This window comes from Salmo salar, chromosome ssa04, assembly GCF_905237065.1.
Source record: "Salmo salar chromosome ssa04, Ssal_v3.1, whole genome shotgun sequence".
NCBI lineage: Eukaryota > Metazoa > Chordata > Actinopteri > Salmoniformes > Salmonidae > Salmo > Salmo salar.
In genome coordinates, this window is record NC_059445.1 from 42,879,384 (window position 1) to 42,899,284 (window position 19,901).

Here is a 19,901-nt window from a genome sequence, read left to right on the forward strand (position 1 = left end):
TGTGATGGGAAAGCATCCAACAGGAAAGTGTGATTATTGCCAGGAAACAGAGACCATGGAGCATGTATTGCTACAGTGTAGGCAGCATCAGAGGGAAAGAGAGAGGATGAGATATAGTATGAGGGAGAAGGGATAGAGGAAATTCGTTTAAAGAGGATATTGAGTAGAACGCATTTAGATATAGTCTGAAATATTTTATATTTTTTGAGAGCAACAAGGCTGGCAGGTAGGATTGACTTTCTCCATGTCTATGGCCCACACTCCAGTGCAGTAGCTGGCGGTAAGGCACCATAACGTTGGATGCCAACCGCCGATAAACCCCACCAAAGAAGAAAGACGAGGAGAGGAGAATCTCCTACGGGAAGGAAGCCACTATAGACTGTATTGGCACAGATAGATTATATTAGAATATATTTGGTATTGGTACGCAGCTGCACGACAAACTCCTCTTCCTTCTTCAGTTAGCCAGCTGGCTTACTGCCTGGCTCACGCCATTTGCTGTCAGTGAGAAGGTGTAGTCACTAGTTACCACAGCCACAAAGTCATAAACCCCGCCTATTTCTACAATTGATTTTATTAAAATCTTATTGGAAACCTAACCCTTACCCCACTGCTAACCTTATGCCTAACCTTAAATTAAATTCCAAAAATCATGTTTGTATTTTCATAAAGTTTTCTATATAGACAATTGTGACTTTGTGGCTGTGTTATCTAGTGGAAACCGATGTGGGGCTGTTGAGAAGCCGTCAAAGTACAAGGAAGGTAACGTTACATAGCTAGCTACGTAACCTAACTGGCAAGGTGAGATTAAAGTTAATTTGTACAGAAATAGACAAAACAAAAGTGACTTGGTTCGTACAACCTCAAAAGGTAGCTAGGTAACGTTAGCTTGATGTAGTTAGTTACTAACGGTTAAACATATCTAACATTACTATAACGTTGTTAGCTTGCTAGCTAGCTAGCCTGCTGCTGGCAGCTTTTCTGTTAGCTAGTTGGCTAGCTAGCTCGCTCGCTAACCTTACATACACTAGCAAAATTATTTTTCTATCTACAGTAGTCTACATCTACTAAGGTATTTGGTAAGTCCTTTTGTAACTCGCTATCAGTCAGCTAGCTAATGTACTAGCAAATATACTAGTCAGCTCTGACCCTAGCCTGGCTGCAACAAGCTTCTAGCTAACAAGCTAGCTAATGTTAACCCCTAAGAGCCAAGAGTGTGCCAGAGAAAACCCCCAGGACTCCAATTTACTATAACGTTTCTATTGAGATCTTAATAGCTATCTAACTCCTCTTAATTTTGGTTTTAGAGACTGAAGAAGCTGCTCTGTCACCGTTTGAGTGCTGAAGAAGAGTCCTCCAGGAATCCTCATTTACACTTGACACCCACCTTTCTCTGCAACAGCTAAGTCAAGACTGTGTCTTGTTAGCTACCATACTAAAATGGTGAAGATATTTGTTGGAAACGTGAATTCCTCAACCACAGAATCAGAACTGCGTACTCTATTTGAGAAATACGGTCAGGTGTCAGACTGTGACATTCTGAAAAACTATGGCTTCGTGCACATGAATGAGGAGGAGGAAGCCCAGAAGGCAGTGGCAGAACTCCATAAGCATGAGCTGAATGGGGCGCGCATCACTGTGGAGTTTGCCACTACGAAGGTCCGCAATGCCACCAAGATCTACGTAGGGAATGTCCCTGAAGGGACCACAGCTGCTAAGATAAGAGAGCTCTTCCAACCGTTTGGTAAGGTGGTAGAGTGTGACATTGTGAAGAACTTTGCCTTTGTGCACATGCAGAGAGAAAATGAGGCCTATGAGGCCATTTCCAAGTTAAACCACTCTAAAATGGAGGGCCAAAAGATCTTTGTATCCATCTCCCGCAACAATCAAGCCAGGAATGGCAGAGGGGATGACTACCCTCCCCCACCTCACCACTATCCACCTCACGCTCCTCACTACCTCCCGCCTCGAGCTCCACACGGTGACTACTACCCACCTCGTGGTCGCTATCCTCCTCCCCTTCCCCCACCCCCCCCCTAGGGCCTACTATGAGTGTGACCTATATGAGAGGCGTGTCCGCCATGACCCATACTCTTCCTCATCACGTTACTATGAGCAGGATCCTTATGAGCGACGGCTTCCCTCACTCCCTCAGCGGCCACTTTCTCCCCCCCTTACTTCCTGTTATTACCGGGAGCGCAGCCCCCTGGCTAGCTGGTCTCCACCCCCACCTTCCTCTGCCAGCTATGCCCGAAGGGGTGCCGAGCGAGATTGTGTTGGTGGCAGCTCTGTGCCCCCTCCTTCCTCTATGTGCTATGCTCTGGGCTCAGGCTTTGATAAGGATGATTACTTTGAGGAGAAGTACTCCAATGGTTTTGGTAGGGGCTACTAAGGGCACTTTTTGAAATTGAATTTAGGGGAAGATGCTGTGTATGAGTGTGTTAGCAATGAGTGCGCAGTTTTAAGCTGGGTGCAATTGTATATTATATAGAAAAACGGGTAATAGGAACAATACTGTTCATTCATAAAGCTTACTTGTCAAGTCAAACAGCACACTTAATTGATTTTGACCTAGTTTTTGTTGATCATGAATAATCACCAGCCATATCAGCAGTCTATGAATGCATTTTATATTAGTGTTTCATTGTTGCCAGATTTTTAGACTTGAGGTGGTAGGCTTGTGTCTTTGAATGTTTGTTAATATTAATGTCATATTTTCAATTTTTGAAGGAGTTTAAGTTTTTTTTAATGTAGTATAGGAATTATGTTTTGTGTAGTAGACCCTACATCAGGGGTCCTCAATTACATTGAGCCGTGGGCAGATTTTTCTTTCAGCGGATGGTTGGAATGCCAGAACATAGTTATAAATAATTTGGACACTGAAAATTGACCGCAAGTATCCAAAACCGATCATATTTGACAAAAACAGAATAATTTCAAACCTTGATTACATTGGAATATGATCACATATACCTCTTTATGCGTAGTAATACTTCTGAACATATTTCCTAAATCGGTAAATAAAATCACTACGGGCCACCTATTGGGGAATCCCGCCCTACATTGAGTGGATGGCACTGACAAACTATTTCTGCTTTTTTTGAGACAGTTTGAAGGGAAATTGATATGTAATTATCAGTGGTAAGTTATTTATATCATACCTGTCTATCACATTTATTTTGTTGTCAAGTCCTGATACACTTTTCTCGAAGACATTCTTTTTTATTTTCCTCCTGAGGATTTTAGTCCCCTAAAATCCCTCTCACTCAGGTTTTTGTCATTCACCCCAATTCAAAGGTTGGGGTGTTTGTTGTGTGCAAACTAGCTGACAGACTAACCAAGCACACTGCATCAGCTGACCAAGCTCATCTCATCTGAAGGCCTTGCCACGTTCGGTGCAGCATCATAGGATAAAGCATTGTCTCTGAAATGAAACCCGATACGACCGATTCATCGACTTGACGACTAAATAAAAAGATAACCACCGAAAAATTGTTGCACCTCCGGAGTCAGCCTGTATATCTATTTGACATTATGCATATGAATCACTCGCTGTCCGTTTTGTTTTTGTATAAAATGGATGTAATCCAAGATAAAATAATTGAGAAATCTACGCCTATAAGGACAAATCTGACTTGTTTTTATTAGAAGAAATACATGAACAAATGTCTTGATCAGCCGCTGTTGTCATTTGGCCGCTTAAATAAATGTTCGACCTCTGATCCCGTCGATTTTTCATTTCATTTCTTTTTTAGTTGACTATATCTTTACGAATTGATAGTGGAATAATTCTTGCTCAAATACATGATTGACAGTTACAAATTGTTTAATTGAAATGGTTTGTGTCCTTTTACAACCAAATATGAATTGAAGGGGGAAAAAAGCATTCTCACCGGTGATCAAGCGTGTAGCTTAGAACAATGTCAATGGTGTTGAGGTGTTTGGAGGTCAAACATCTGTTGGAGGTAAGGTGTCGGGTGTATACAGGAACTTTGATATAACCTACCTCCACAAACAACCCCCCACAGGGGGATAAACTGTGACTAAACTCACTTTTGTGGAAGACCTTACACATGGCTTTTCCCTTTTGTTTAGTCACTTCCTTTCTCCAAATAGAGGAGTAGGACCGGTATAATGTAACCCTTACCTGCTGCTATTTAATTGATCTTGTACATACGCTATTCTATGGAAGCTTTCTTCCATCTGAAAAAGGTAAGTGACAAGTTGTGTAATGAGCTTGACAGGAAAACTGAAAGAACTGACATTGAATGTAAGGATGCACAGAGCCCCCAGCATGGTCTCTGATAATGTTTTAGTATGTATTTCTTTTGATGGTGTGCAACATTGCAACCTCTCCATGGTGCACTTCCCCAGTCTAATCCATGGTCCCACAATGGTGCACATTTTCAGTTATGTCCAAAAAATCTAATCTGAAATGTCCTATTTCTCTGTCCTTGCTGATCTGGTCTTGAAGGACTTGATTGACACGTGAGAATGAGGACAAAGAACTCTGGAAAGTAATTAGGATTTGGCCCATGTGATCCCTTTTCAAGCACATGGATTAGATTCGGATACTGTCCTCTTTCGACCCTCTTTCCTCTTCCATTCTGTCTAAAGCACGTCACTTTGTACGGTTCCTTATGGTATATTTAAGGATTGGTAAGTATTTAAGCATAACGATTAGTCATTCATTTATAATTAAGTGAATTTTAACAGCCGTCATTTTTAAGACTTATTTTACTATCATCTGCTGTGCAATAAATTATATTGATTTCCAATGCTGGGCATGACTTGTGTTCTTCATCGCGTGTGTCTGTGTGTTAAGAGGAAACACCTAATTCTGTTATGTAAAATAGTATGCTGCATTACCTGAATATTTAAAGGACAGTTTTGAACTTCTGATGGAAGGATCTGGGTAGTAAAAGTAAAAGCCTATCCAGGAGATGAGCAAAGGAGACAATTTAATCCTACAATATGGCCACTCGATCATCTGCAGTAAAGTGAAATAACTCATTCATTCATTTGATCTTAGCCTGTGTTTGTTATTTTTATACCCGTCTAGATTTTTAGATCAGAAGTAGTTGAAGGAACTGTTGACTACTGAAATGCGTGACCCGGTGCCTCTGATGAAGTGCGTGAAGCAAATGACTGGAAAACATGAAATATTTTTGGAATGTAGCCAACCTCGCTCAGATGCTACAACATGTTTGTGTACCCTGTGTTAAACATATACAGTTAAAGTCGGAAGTTTACATACACCTTAGCCAAATACATTTAAACTCAAGTTTTCACAATTCCTGACATTTAATTCTAGTACAAATTCCCTGTCTTAAATCAGTTAGGATTACCACTTTATTTTAAGAATGTGAAATGTCAGAATAATAGTAGAGAGAATGATTGATTTATTTCAGCTTTTATTTCTTTCATCACATTCCCACTGGGTCAGAAGTTTACATACACTCAATTAGTATTGGTAGCATTGCCTTTAAATTGTTTAACTTGGGTCAAATGTTTCAGGTAGCCTTCCACAAGCTTCCCACAAAAAGTTGGGTGAATTTTGGCCTATTCCTCCTGACAGAGCTGGTGTAACTGAGTCAGGTTTGTAGGGCTCCTTGCTCGCACACGCTTTTTCAGTTCTGCCCACAAATGTTCTATACCATTTGCCATATTCTAATAATTATCATGTATTTATTGCCACAGTCTAATGTAAAGCAATTCAGGCATTCTTGAAAGACAAGACAATCCTTGTCATGGAAAGAAACATTTTTATAGTTAAACACATGGATTTTGCAAGCAGTAGGCATTTAGAATTAAATTGGGAATGGAACTTTATAGTTAGGCTTCGTGATAACATCACATACCCAGCGTACCTTCAAAATTAGTCTGTTCGGCAACCATCATTTATTCGAAAGGTAAAGTTTTCATAATTTGTCGCAATAAAGAAACTTTGAAAAAAAGAAAATCCACATGGGCCTCCCAAGTGGCACAGTGGTGTAAGGCGCTGCATCGCAGTGCTAGAGGCGTCACTACAGACCCGGATTGTATCACAACCGGCCGTGATCGGGACTCCCATAGGGCGGCGCACAATTGGCCCAGCGTCGTCCAGGTTAGGGGAGGGTTTGGCTGGGGGGGCTTTACTTGGCTCATCGCGCTCTAGCAACTCCTTGTGGGGGGCCGGGCGCCTGCAGGCTGACATCTTCTGCTGCGGCTATGGAACCCTGACCTGTTCACCGGACGTGCTACCTGTCCCAGACCTGCTGTTTTCAACTCTCTAGAGACAGCAGGAGCGGTAGAGATACTCTCAATGATTGGCTATGAGAAGCCAACTGACATTTACTCCTGAGGTCCTGACCTGTTGCACCCTCGACAACTACTGTGATTATTATTATTTGACCATGCTGATCATTTATGAACATTTGAACATCTTGGCCATGTTTTGTTATAATCTCCACCTGGCACAGCCAGAAGAGGACTGGCCACCCCTCATAGCCTGGTTCTTCTCTAGGTTTCTTCCTAGGTTTTGGCCTTTCTAGGGAGTTGTTCCTAGCCGCCGTGCTTCTACACCTGCATTGCTTGCTGTTTGGGGTTTTAGGCTGGGTTTCTGTACAGCACTTTGAGATATCAGCTGATGTAAGAAGGGCTTTATAAATAAATTTGATTTGATCTTCCTCATCATTAAGCTGTACCCAGCGGAAATGGGCCCAATGGTCGGAGAGGGCTGTGCTCGTAGACTGGAGAGGCTGGGGCTAGGGGGGACCTGTACCTGATCCACAGGCCTGAGACTGAGGGTCTGGACCCAGAGGACTAGAGGAATAAACAGCATCGAGCCCACAGCTGCACTGTCATGGAGGAGCTGCATGCCAATGAGATGCTCAGAGCAATTGGGGTCTCAAACTACTCTCTAAGACACCTGACAGAGCTGCTGGAGACCTGCAGGGTGAACCCTGCTCTACAGGTACATTAATACCCTCAAGATTTGTTGGGTACAGCAAGGGCACAGTTTTTAAGTTATGTCACAGCTGTTCATTGACTACAGCTCAGCCTTCAACACCATAGTGCCCTCCAAGCGCATTACTAAGTTCAGGGCCCTGGGTCTGAACCCCTCCCTGTGCAACTGGGTCCTGGACTTCCTGACAGGCCGACTCCAAGTGGAGAAGGTAGGCAGCAACACCTACGCCACACTGATCCTCAACACGGGGGCCCCACAGCCCCATCCTATACTCCCTGTTCACCCATGACTGCGTGGCCATGCACGTCTCCAACTCAATCATCAAGTTTGCTGGCACAACAGCGGTAGGCCTGATTACCTGGGATAGGATAAAGTCATCCTTCTAACCCCCCCCCAAAAAAATATAGATGTACTATTGTAAAGTGGTTGTTCCACTGGATATCATAAGGTGAATGCACCAATTTGTAAGTCGCTCTGGATAAGAGCGTCTGCTAAATGACGTAAATGTAAATGTACCAACAATGATGAGACAGCCTACAGGGAGATGAGAGCCCTAACCGAGTAGTGCCAGGAAAATAACCTCTCCCTCAACATCAACAAATAAAAGGAGCTGATCGTGGACATCGGGAGACAGCAGACTGGGCCGCAGTGAAGAGGGTCAAAAGCTTCAGCGCCTTTTCAACCTCAGGATGCTGAAGAAATGTGGTTTTGCCATCAAGACCCTCACAAACTTCTACAGATGCACCATTGAAAGCATCCTGCCGGGCCGTATCAATGCCTGGTACGGCAATTGCACAGTATACAACTGCAGGACTCTCCAGAGGGTGGTGCGGTCAGCCCAACACATCACTGGGTGCACACTGCCTCCCCTCCAGGACATCTACAGCACCTGGTGTCACAGGAAGGCCAAGAAGATCATTAAGGACCTCAGCCACCCGAGCCACAGCCTGTTAACCCCGCTACCATCTAAAAGGCAGAGACAGTACAGGTGCTTCAAAGCTGGGACCGAGAGACTAAGAAACAGCTTCTATCTCCAGGCCATCAGACTGTTAAACACCACTAGCCTGAGTCACTGTTCTACCCTCTACTCTACCCTGGACCTTAAAGACTGCTGCCACATGTACAGTGGTGGCCAAAAGATTGAGAATGACAAAAATATTAATTTCCACAAAGTTTGCTGTTTCAGTGTCTTTAGATATTTTTGTCAGATGTTACTATGGAATACTGAGTATAATTACAAGCATTTCATAAGTGTCAAAGGCTTTTATTGACAATGACATGAAGTTTATGCAAAGAGTCAATATTTGCAGTGTTGACCCTTCTTTTTCAAGACCTCTGCAATCCGCCCTGGCATGCTGTAAAATGAACTTCTGGGCCACATCCTAACTGATGGCAGCCCATTCTTGCATAATCAATGCTTGGAATTTGTCCGAATTTGTTTGTCCACCCGCCTCTTGAGTTTTGACCACAAGTTATCAATGGGATTAAGGTCTGGGGAGTTTCCTGGCCATGGACCCAAAATATCGAAGTTTTGTTCCCCGAGCCACTTAGTTATCACTTTTGCCTTATGGCAAGGTGCTCCATCATGCTGGAAAAGGCATTGTTTGTCACCAAACTGTTCCTGGATGGTTGGGAGAAGTTGCTCTCAGATGATGTGTTGGTACCATTCTTTATTCATGGCTGTGGTCTTAGGCAAAATTGTGAGTGAGCCCACTCCCTTGGCTGAGAAGCAACCCCACACATGAATGGTCTCAGGATGCTTTACTGTTGGCATGACACAGGACTGATGGTAGCGCTCACCTTGTCTTCTCCGGACAAGCTTTTTTCCAGATGCCCCAAACAATCGGAAAGGGGATTCATCAGAGAAAATGACTTTACCACAGTCCTCAGCAGTCCAATCCCTGTACTTTTAGCAGAATATCAGTCTGTCCCTGATGTTTTTCCTGGAGAGAAGTGGCTTCTTTGCTGCCCTTCTTGACACCAGGCAGATGCACTCACACCTGCCTGCTGCCATTCCTGAGCAAGCTCTGTACTGGTGGTGCCCTGATCCCGCAGCTGAATCAACTTTAGGAGACAGTCCTGGCGCTTGCTGGACTTTCTTGGGCGCCCTGAAGCCTTCTTCACAACAATTGAACTGCTCTCCTTGAAGTTCTTTATGATCCGATAAATGGTTGATTTAGGTGCAATCTTACTGGCAGCAATATCCTTGCCTGTGAAGCCCTTTTTGTGCAAAGCAATGATGACGGTACGTGTTTCCTTGCAGGTAACCATGGTTGACAGAGGAAGAACAATGATTCCAAGTACCACCCTCCTTTTGAAGCTTCCAGTCTGTTATTCGATCTCAACCAGCATGACAGAGTGATCTCTAGCCTTGTCCTCGTCAACACTCACACCTGTGTTAACGAGAGAATCACTGACATGATGTCAGCTGGTCCTTTTGTGGCAGGGCTGAAATGCAGTGGAAATTGTTTTTGGGGATTCAGTTCATTTGCATGGCAAAGAGGGACTTTGAAATTAATTGGAATTCATCTGATCACTCTTCATAACATTCTGGAGTATATGCAAATTGCCATCATACAAACTGAGGCCGCAGACTGTGTAAATTAATATTTTTGTCATTCTCAAAACATTTGGCCACGACTGTACATAGTCATTGAACACTGGTCACTTCAATTCATATACTGTCTTTACACACCATTATTTATATATACAGTACCAGCAAAAAGTTTGGATACACCTACTCATTCAAAGGTTTTTCTTAATTTTTTTACTATTTTCTACATTGTAGAATAATAGTGAAGACATCAAAACTATGAAATAACACGTATGGAATAATGTAGTAACCAAAAAAAGTGTTAAAAAAATCAAAATACATTTAATATTTGAGATTCTTCAAAGTAGCCACCGTTTGTCTTGATGACAGCTTTGCACACTCTTGGCATTCTCTCAACCAGCTTCATGAGGTAGTCACCTGGAATACATTTCAATTAACAGGTGTGCCTTGTTAAAAGTTTATTTGTGGAATTTCTTTCCTTCTTAATGCGTTGATTTAACTGGCCTGGGATTTGAACTCTGATTGCCTTCTATTTCTTTGTTGCCATTCTGCAGGTGGAGTTCCATCCCAGACTGGCACAGAGGGAGCGGAGGACGATTTGCAGGCACTCAGTGGTCTGCTTCCAGGCGTATACCTCCCTAGGGAAATGTACCCTGTTGTCGAACCATAAGTTGTGGCTATGGCGGAGGGGCATGGCAGAACTGCCTCCCAGGTGCTCTTGCGGTGGGCCACTCAGTAGGGTGTGGCTATGTTACCCAGGTCTTTACGGCTCAAGAGGGTGAGAGAAAATGGACAAGTGTTTGACTTTGACCTGGATGGAGAGACTGTCTGACATGGACAGTGGAACAAGGTTCTGCAATAGAGATCCCACTAGTGTGGTCTAGAGGAGAGAGCCCCACAACAATATATTTGATTGGTCATTGAACATTGTTTGAAGTGTAATTCTGAACTACAAACGACATATAATGAAATTTTTCATTTACCATATTATGTTTAGGACATAGTTTATTGATTCTTGAACAAATGTTTGGCCAATAGGTTAGTTAACATAGTTGTATCCTATTACATGTTAAAATGCTTATCATGTTCAACAAAGATTTGCAAATAACAATTGTTGCGTTTTAATTAGGGATACACGATATATCGGTGAACATATAGGAATCGGCCGATAATTTGCTAAAAATGCCAACATCGGTATAGGCCGATGTCTACTTTAATGCCCCAATGTGCTAAACCGGATGTCAAAGCTGACTGCGTATCCATTTAACGTACGTACATGACGTACTGACGACACGTAAAATGTTGCGCTAGACGTGCAACAGAGCGTTCCTGAACTAGCCCACAATATCTGCTGTGTGGATCAAGCAGTCATTTGAAAGAGTAGCAAAATTTCAGCAAGCAAAATCCATTAAAGCCAAGATAATGGAATTATTTGCCCTTGACAATCAATCGTTCTCTGTCGTGGGTGATGTTGGCTTTCGCCGACTGGTCGAGCTCCGGTACACACTACCAAGTGCGCTATTTTACAGACGTTGCCCTACCGGAGTTACACAGTAATAGCATCACTGCTATTAGCTTCACGACATACATACTATGGAACGTCGTTTGGGTCTTTGCATGTCAAAAAAGATACAGTAGCACTGTCAAAGCTGCACAAAAAAAGTCTGCAAACAAGCAAACACCGGCCACGAACGATGTGTTTACAATACCGCGTTGGTAATAAAGCATAATTTGTTCGACCCCAACTTCTGGGGTAGCTAGTTTTAGCTTGGTACCTAGCTAGCACCAATACAACCAGCATGAAAACAATGACCAGTAAAACCTGCAGTCATTTTCATTATTCTTAGCAATGATTTAGGAATCCTTGTAAGTATTAACTAGGTAGCCACTTGTTGTTCGCCTATTGAAACTGAACTTCAGTTCATGAAAATAAATAGCTAGCAAGCTACTTAACCCTGTCGCCCAAAGCTAACGTTATAAGCAGCCAGCTAGGTTCATCTGGCTAGTGAGGCTCTACCCGACCGGTTTATGTATTGTGAAGCTAGCCACAATAAGGATTAGGCACAAGAGTGGAATTTGCGGTTTGCCTTCAAAATAAAAGTTTGTCATTGACAGTAATGCAAATGATTACAAATAGTAGAATTATGCCATACCTTTATTCTGAAGGCAAACCGCAAAGTCCACTAGTGTGGCTAATCCTTATTGTGGCTAGCTACACATAGATTGGTCTGACCACCATTAATTGAACTAGGCAAGTCAGTTAAGAACAAATTCTTATTCAAAATGACGGCCTACCCCGGCCAAACCCAGACAACGCTGGGCCAATTGTGCACCGCCCTATGGGACTCCCAGTCACAGCCAGATGTGATACAGCCTGGATTCGAACCAGGGACTGTAGTGACGCCTCTTGCACTGAGATGCAGTGCCTTAGACCGCTGCGTCCATGTGTGTGTTAACTATTTAACTGTACTAGAATGCTTAAAAGGACTCTAAAATGTTAAATATCGGTATCGGGTCTTTTAGTAAGGAAAATATTGGATATTGGTATTGGCCAAAAATGGCATATCGGTGCATCACTAGTTTTAATAAGCAATTTTCAATCATTTAATCTGTTACATAAAATAAAAAAGATGTAAAAACAGTTATTAATGAAAAGGAGAAATATCAAAATGTTAAGACACACAAAGTTTCAAGTAGAATATCAGTTATAACTGAAGGCAGTGACCATAGTTGTTCTACACCAGACTGCCCTATACACTCATATTTCTTCAACCGAAGACTTAACAGTATTCAGAATATTTGCATATAAGGCAGTTGAGAAGGGTGTATATGGCCTGGATTGTAAATATGTCTTCATTTTTGTTTTAAATATCCATATGCACAATATACAATTGAAAAAATATACAGAATAAATTAAAGATGATTGCAAATGAAAGAACATTATGAAATGTACAGTCTCTAAGTTTAAGATAAATACCAAAATAAACTGAGTGTACCAGTCAAAGTATGTATGAGGATAATTGTAGAATGTCAAGACATTACATTTTTGGCAAAACCCAGACTTGAAGAGTTATAAGAGCTTATGTGAAGTCAGAATTCGTTATGTTTTTGCAGATTAAAGCATTCAGTAGACTAGCATTGCTAACGATTGAAATCGGGAAAAAAAATATGTATAATAGAAAATTGTGTTCAACATATCTGTCTAATAATTATTGTCATCACAGATCAGTTGTTCTTTCACAGGTTTCATATTTTAAGAATCTCGAAAGTATATTTACATTTTGTGAATTTAAAACCATTGATTATTAGATCTTGAAATTCATACCTACAAATGTAGAACATTTTCAATAGAACAATTTATGAAATTTCTCTGCAAATATATGTTATAAATATATCAGTAGCACAAGAGATTGTCGCTTAGAAAATGCATCTATTATGCACTGAATAACTTATTGTTAATTATTGCAACATATTTTCAATTATGCAATTAATTTTTGCATAACGTTTGATTTGATTGTACAAAAAGGTCACATTTGAACTGGTGATATTTTCCATAAAAATACTGTAATTTCCACAAAAGTATGCACATGGGACGTGAATATTTCAGCTGGGGTCCAGTCGTTATGGAAATGAGTATGAGCTCCTTCTTGCCTTGGTCTCTGAAAGAGGTGCAAACTGTATTGATTTTTCACTCCCTGCCTTCAGCCTTTTTTGGACTCCAGAGGAAAGAGAACCATCCTCGGGAGACCTCCTGCTTGACCCCTCCTGGGCTTATCCCTCTCTTGGGTTCCTAGGGAGGGAAATGGATAGAAAGGTCAACTCTATACATTTTTATGTAAAGCAGTATGGCTGTGCGTCTTTCCCCTCAAAATGATTCGGTATTGGGAAAGGGGGAATGTATCTTCCGCATTTAACCCAACCCCTCTGAATCAGAGAGCGATTAACCAAAATGTTTTTTTTTTCCTTCCGTTTTTAAACTACTAATTGACCGACATCGATTATTTGAATTACATTTCATAATATTTTTTTCTATGAGCTCAATGCACACATTGAGGTGCCAGGCGCAGCAGTTTGAGTGTGTCAAGAACTGCAAAGCTGCTGGGTTTTTCATAATCAACAGTTTCCGTGTGTATCAAGAATGTCCACCAACCAAAGGACATCCAGCCAACTTGACACAAACTGTGGGAAGCATTGGAGTCAACATGGGCCAGCATCCCTGTGGAATGCTTTCGACAAATTGAGGCTGTTCTGAGGGTAAAAGGGGGGGTGAAACTCAATATTAGGAAGGTGTTCATAATGTTTTGTATACTCAATGTACAAAACAGAAATATTTTCTTAAAGTAAAGTGAATAAATGATAGTAAGTGATTGCAGTAACGGGACGCCACTACCATCATTGGACTTTTATTGTTTTATTCTGTGTTACAGCATTCAACCCGAAATTCATATTTTTTTTACATTTTTATCGAAACCGAAAAACCAAACCGACCTCCAGCACTACTGGATACATGGGCTCCAATACAGAAACAATACGTTTTAGTTTGAAAAGATTTGTGCGATTCAGTTTGATTTGAGAACGAATCGATGCAGTTTGGTTCGATGCGATAAGATGCACTAACATTTGTTGCATAAACATACTCATTTTCCATTCTATACTGAACAAAAATATAAACGCAACATGTAAACTGTTGGTCCCATGTTTCATGAGCTGAAATAAAAGATCCCAGAAATGTTCCATATGCAAAATAAGCTTATTTCTCTCACATTTTGAGCACAAATGTGTTTATATCTCTGTTTGTGAGCATTTCTGCTTTACCAAGACAATCCATCCACCTGACAGGTGTGGCATACCAAGAAGCTGATTAAACAGCATGATCATTACACAGATGCACCTTGTGCTGGGGACCATAAAAGGCCACTCTAAAATGTATAGTTTTGTCACACAACACAATACCACAGATGTCTCAAGTTTTGAGGGAGCATGTAATTGGCATGCTGACTGCAGGAATGTCCACCAAAGCTGTTGCCAGAGAATTTAAAGTAAATTTCTCTACCATGAGCCACCTCCGTCATTTTAGAGAATTTGGCAGTATGTCCAACTGGCCTCACAACCACAGACCATGTGTAACCAGCCCAGGACCTCCACATCCAGCTTCTTCACCTGTGAGAGTTTACTGAAGAGCATTTCTGTCTGTAATAAAGCAATTTCTGATCGGCTGGGCCTGGCTCCCTGTTGCCTCTAATTTCTTTCGGAACTGAGAAAATTTCAGGTCTGCTGAGCGCAAACTTGAACGTTTACTGTGAACTCTGAGGCTCTACCAGCTTTAAGTTAGTTTTAACAGTGGTCAAGTAGGCTATTGTGGCCATTTGATAATAATGTAGGCCTAACAGAGTGGCCTAACATCATAAACAATGGAGAAAATGCATCCCATAACATTTTTAAATGGAAATAGCTGTTATGTCGTTCAGCCTACAGTAGCAGCCAATGTGTGGTGTTCAATGTAGGCCTACATTCCATTAGACTTTAGAAAAAACATGCAGGGCTTGACATGAACCTGTTTATCCACTTGTCCTTCAGACAAGGAGGTGACTGAAAATGGTGTTGATGCAAGAAACCACTTTCCAAAATAAAAAATACATCACCATACCATTATTACAGAATCAGACAAATGATGCTCCCTTCTGCCTATTGGCTACTTAGCTTATTCAAGCCAGTCTCAAAATACAAGATTCTTTACCAGACTCGCTTTTCAAAGATGTCTAGAAATGCACATGTTTTGTGCTCTTGTAGGAAGCAACCACTCCCCTATTGCTGACTGCAAATTAGCTATAACTAGGCTAATAACTCACTAACCAGCAAAGGATATGAACAAATGTGCACACGTGGCTAGGGTTGTTCAGCATGCAAAATGACTTGTGGATCAATGACTGTCAACACAGTTACATACTTAGTTCAACACGGAAGGAGAGGACGCATCAGTTGTCACAATAGAGGTATTTTTGAAAGGTAGAAAGAAAGTAATATGAGCAAAACATGTTGGTGAATCGGCAATTCTTAATGTTTGAATCAATTTTCTGACCGATGCATGCTACATTTGGATCCTTTGGGGCCTGCGGACCGATCTAGTCATATTTTAAACATTTGAATCGGGGACCGATGGTGAATCATTACGTTCCTATAAAGCAGTCTTTACTGCAATCACTGTCAAGTAGTGATACTCTGGTAAATTAGCTCCCTACAGTACATATATGCATTACGCCTAGACTTTTGGAGTCCATTCATGTAGCGAAGGATGAAGTCTAATTGATTACACATTTACTGTATAGTAATGTATAGTATATGGGAACTAGTGTCTGCTCTGTCCCCACTCTTTCAATTGTACACTCCTCTGTCTGACCTCATATCTTACCCCTTTGTCGAGCCAGGTGTCAAATTCATCACTCATCCTCCTCAGCTGGCGGCCATATTTCTTTGCAGCCCACAGTGTAGGAGGAGCAGACTGTGATCGGCTTCGGAAAGGAGCCCCATCGCCACCGCCCTCCTCAGTAGGAGTCATCACATCCTGAAACTCTGTGTTGTCCCTTCTGCCAACCTGGGAGCACACCTGGGACTCGGAGTAGAGCCGCACTCGCCCACCTGTGTGAGTGGAAAGGGATGGGGGAGGGGGAAATTGAGATATATTTAAATGTATCTAACCATAACTTAAGAGGTTCACACATGTATCCAAACTGAGTATTAATGCATTTTCATATTATATTACATTTCCAAGCTTGATAAGTTTGTGGGTAAATTCTAGTTTGATTCTGACCTGGTCGTGGTCTGATGCCCGTCCTAGTGGAGACATAATGGCGCTGAAATTCTGGGTAGTGTGTGGTTCCTGAGTGGTCAGACTCATCATGTTCATTCATGGTTTCTGGGTTGTCATCCACACAATCATGTGTGTGGTCCATTGTAAATATCTGAAGAGAAAATGGACATCCACAGTGAATGATAGTGTTGATTATAGCCATGTACCCCGAGTATACAAAACATTAAAAACAGCTGCTCTTTCCATTACATAGACTGACCAGGTGAATTCAGGTGAAAGCTATGATCCCTTATAGGTGCCAGGTTCACCGGTTTGTGTCAAGAACTGCAACTCAATATTAGGAAGGTGTTCCTAATGTTTTGTATACTCAGTGTATATCTACTGTAAGGACATACTATCACCACAGGGTGTTGGTAAAATCACTATAAATGTATTTTATTGTCACAAATATTAATTGAACTTTTTAAAAAATATCTGCAACATATTTTTGTCAAGTAACCAGTTAGCTAGCTAGAACTTACCCAATGACCTGTCTTGAGTCCTGATGACTTGCAAAAGGGTTGATTATATGTTGGTTATCCTCTTCTTCTGTCAATGTTAAACTGGAGGTGATATGATATTTCTGTCTTTCCTCCTTTCAATGTGACATTTTCCACGAACCAGTCGGTGATGATTCCCTCGCATTGCATGTGGCACACCCAAATACAAAAATATAGTAACGGGCTAGCTACCTTCAGCTAACGTTAGCTGATTAACGTTAGTCGTTGAATTGTTTTGTGTGCCACAGGGAGCCGGATCAAATGTTCAAAATTAACTTGTATAACTAGCTACCTGACATGTTATTTTCTTCACGATTGTCTTCGCAAAATTCTATTTCAGTGGACGAGTTTTTCAAATTCTTATCGAAATGTCTTGATTACCTACTTTTACAGTCTACGCTATCACGGGCGACGCACCCGAGGTTTTTGTTGTCTTCCGTCGTCTTGTACGCCACTGTAGTAGTAGCTCTTTACCCAATCGACTGCCACTGGCATTCAGAGAGCCAATGAGCGCACGCTGCTAGGGTTTTTTGAGTGACTGTCTTGTCGAGACGTCACTGTTGCGAAAGGGTTATGGAAAGCCAAACGATTCGTGCGGTCTCATGACTTGTTTACCACTTCGCTCATCCCTGCTGTAGTGAATCATAGATGTGTTGTCGTGGAGATTTAGATTAGCACATGAATTAACACACTTTTACATTAGGTAGACACATTTCCGAATTTGAGAAGGTGGATTTATCTGAGATATCACCCCTAATTATTTTTCATTTGTTTGAAGCAGAACAGTATTCTGGCCATGATGATGGACCTGTAATGATGGGCATCACGTCAACATATGTCTGCTTTTGTTCCCCAGACCCCTTCCCTCAAAAGCACCAGTACATAAAACCACTGGTTATGTCTCCAATCCAATGATTTAATTCATTAAGTTAAGGTTGGAAAACTACTGGTAATTTACCGTTACTGGAATGTTCAGTCATTTTTGTAATAAACAGGTAATCAATGGCAATCTAGGGTAACTTGTGTAATTTGTACTTGAATACCTTTTTAAAAAATGTACTCGTACATAGTATTATTTGTCTATATGAGTTTTTAGTGGATATACCATATGGTTCAAGAGAAAATAGCTGAAAAAAGCATCTAATCAACAATGGCATTATTTTCAATTAACTCTGTAACTCTTCCAGCTATTGCCTTTTTCACAACTGCACTTGCACAGCATCATCTGCATATCTATCACTCCAGTGTTAATGCTAAATTGTAATTATTTCGCCTCTATGGCCTATTTATTGCCTTACCTCCCTACTCTTCTACATTTGCACACACTGTACATAGATTTTTCTATTGTGTTATTGACAGTACGTTTGTTTATGTGTAACTCTGTGTTGTTGTTTTTGTCGCATTGCTTTGCTTTATCTCGGCCAGGTCGCAGTTGTAAATGAGCTGACCTGCCTAAATAAAGGTGAACCAAAAAACTGCCACCAGTTGGGCACCAGAACATTTACAACAAATATTGACATGGTTAAATAAAAGTGTGTAAAAAATAAATAAAGGATATTTCATGCTGAAACCCTCATATTAAACAACAAATGGCATTCACTAAGTTGATGGTTTATATTTAGGATAATGTCATTCTAGTTCTATTTTAAGATCATCTTATTTGATTATTTTATATATTTTTACACTTGATAAGGACATACAGAGGGCCAGATACAGACCCCTGTAATAATCTGAAGTACCCAAAAAAAGAAATGTGTTAAAATTCCCCCCACAAAAATGTAAAGTCGCCAAAATTCTGGCAATTTACTGGTAAACTTAGAAAATGTGCAACACTATATCAAGTCCTCTGAGATGAGAAGGTGGCCAGAAAGGCGACGAGGAAAGGAAGCCATAAAAAAACATTGAGATACAGCCTCTATCTTGCCTATATGTTGTTTTATTTACTATATGTTGTTTTATTTACTATATGGTGTTTTATTTACTATAGTTATCTAGTTGTAGTTTCGTTTTATGGCCACTAGATAGCAGGAAACTTGTATACATCAAAGCTGTGCTGTAAATTACTTGACTGTAGCGTGCTATAAAATCATCCAATCAAAATCCATGATTGTAATTTAGTATGTTGAGTCCATATCAACCACTACAAGTGCATTTACATTAATTCATGATAAGGGAGGGTCATTCCTGCTAACATTTTTGGAAAGCGAGGTAGTAGGCTTGCTGGAATTGTTCGTAGTTTGTAGTGTTTTACTTTATCTAGCACTTCATGGGTCTAAGTTTGGATCACAGTCTCTACCACAGACAACTCAACATGTCAAGGCAACATGCAATGATAGGGAAGAAATTAAATATTCCTTATTAGAGTTCCTGTGTACTCACTGAAAGTCTCACCATTACCAGTAGTCAAAGGGATGAATACACACACACACACACACACACACACACTGTTTGGGAGATATTTTCTGTTTTCTAGTGTCTTAGAAAATGAGCAGTGTCAAGGCTGCCTATAGTCAATATTTCTGATGGTATCAACCTAAATCCTTCAGGGCTTGTTTTCTATTTATCATTTTTGAGCTTGGACGGTTTGTTTAAGTATTTTATTGTACAGTAAATCTTACTGCTGCTGTTTCTCATCCGGGATTACTGATTTAGTTTATGAACTCAGACCAGATTACTGGACCCTTTGTGCACGTTAGTATGGGGTGATCATTTGTAACTACATTTAATCGAAGATGTAGTCTATGTAATCTGGTCTGAGTGATAGATAAAGTAATTATCTAGCATGACAGGGCCACAAACAATAACTAGCAATGCTGCATACTCAAAGAAAGGTTAAAATCTCACCTTTCTGTTAAAAATAGTTAGAAATTGCTGAGGTGTAGTCACTTTTGAGGACACAAGCTCAAGTACACAGTACAAATGTGATGAAAAAATAAAATATTTTACATTATGTATTTCCTATTCAGCAAAACTGTATGACTAAGGCTTGAAATGACTTATATTCGTTTCTAAATATAGTATAATCAATTAATAAAATGACTATAAGATTTC

General features: G+C 40.8%; 2 protein-coding genes across 2 annotated transcripts; one reads left to right on the top strand and one right to left on the bottom strand.

Moving 5' to 3' along the window:
• Positions 1-624: 624 nt before the first annotated feature.
• zgc:77262 (RNA-binding protein 4) lies at positions 625-3,722 on the top strand. The gene is given in 3 exon segments (NM_001173948.1): positions 625-801; positions 1,308-2,028; positions 2,030-3,722. Coding segments are annotated over 2 exon segments (951 nt in total). The 5' UTR covers positions 625-801; positions 1,308-1,440; the 3' UTR covers positions 2,393-3,722.
• Positions 3,723-12,066: 8,344 nt separating this feature from the next.
• Positions 12,067-17,311, bottom strand: bada (BCL2 associated agonist of cell death a). Its single transcript, XM_014196457.2, has 4 exons — positions 16,833-17,311; positions 16,312-16,462; positions 15,913-16,139; positions 12,067-13,293 (listed from the first exon to the last, which is right to left on the bottom strand). Exons 2-4 carry the CDS (start codon positions 16,451-16,453, stop codon positions 13,192-13,194), a joined length of 471 nt encoding a protein of 156 aa, XP_014051932.1. The 5' UTR covers positions 16,454-16,462; positions 16,833-17,311; the 3' UTR covers positions 12,067-13,191.
• Between the last annotated feature and the right edge of the window lie 2,590 nt (positions 17,312-19,901).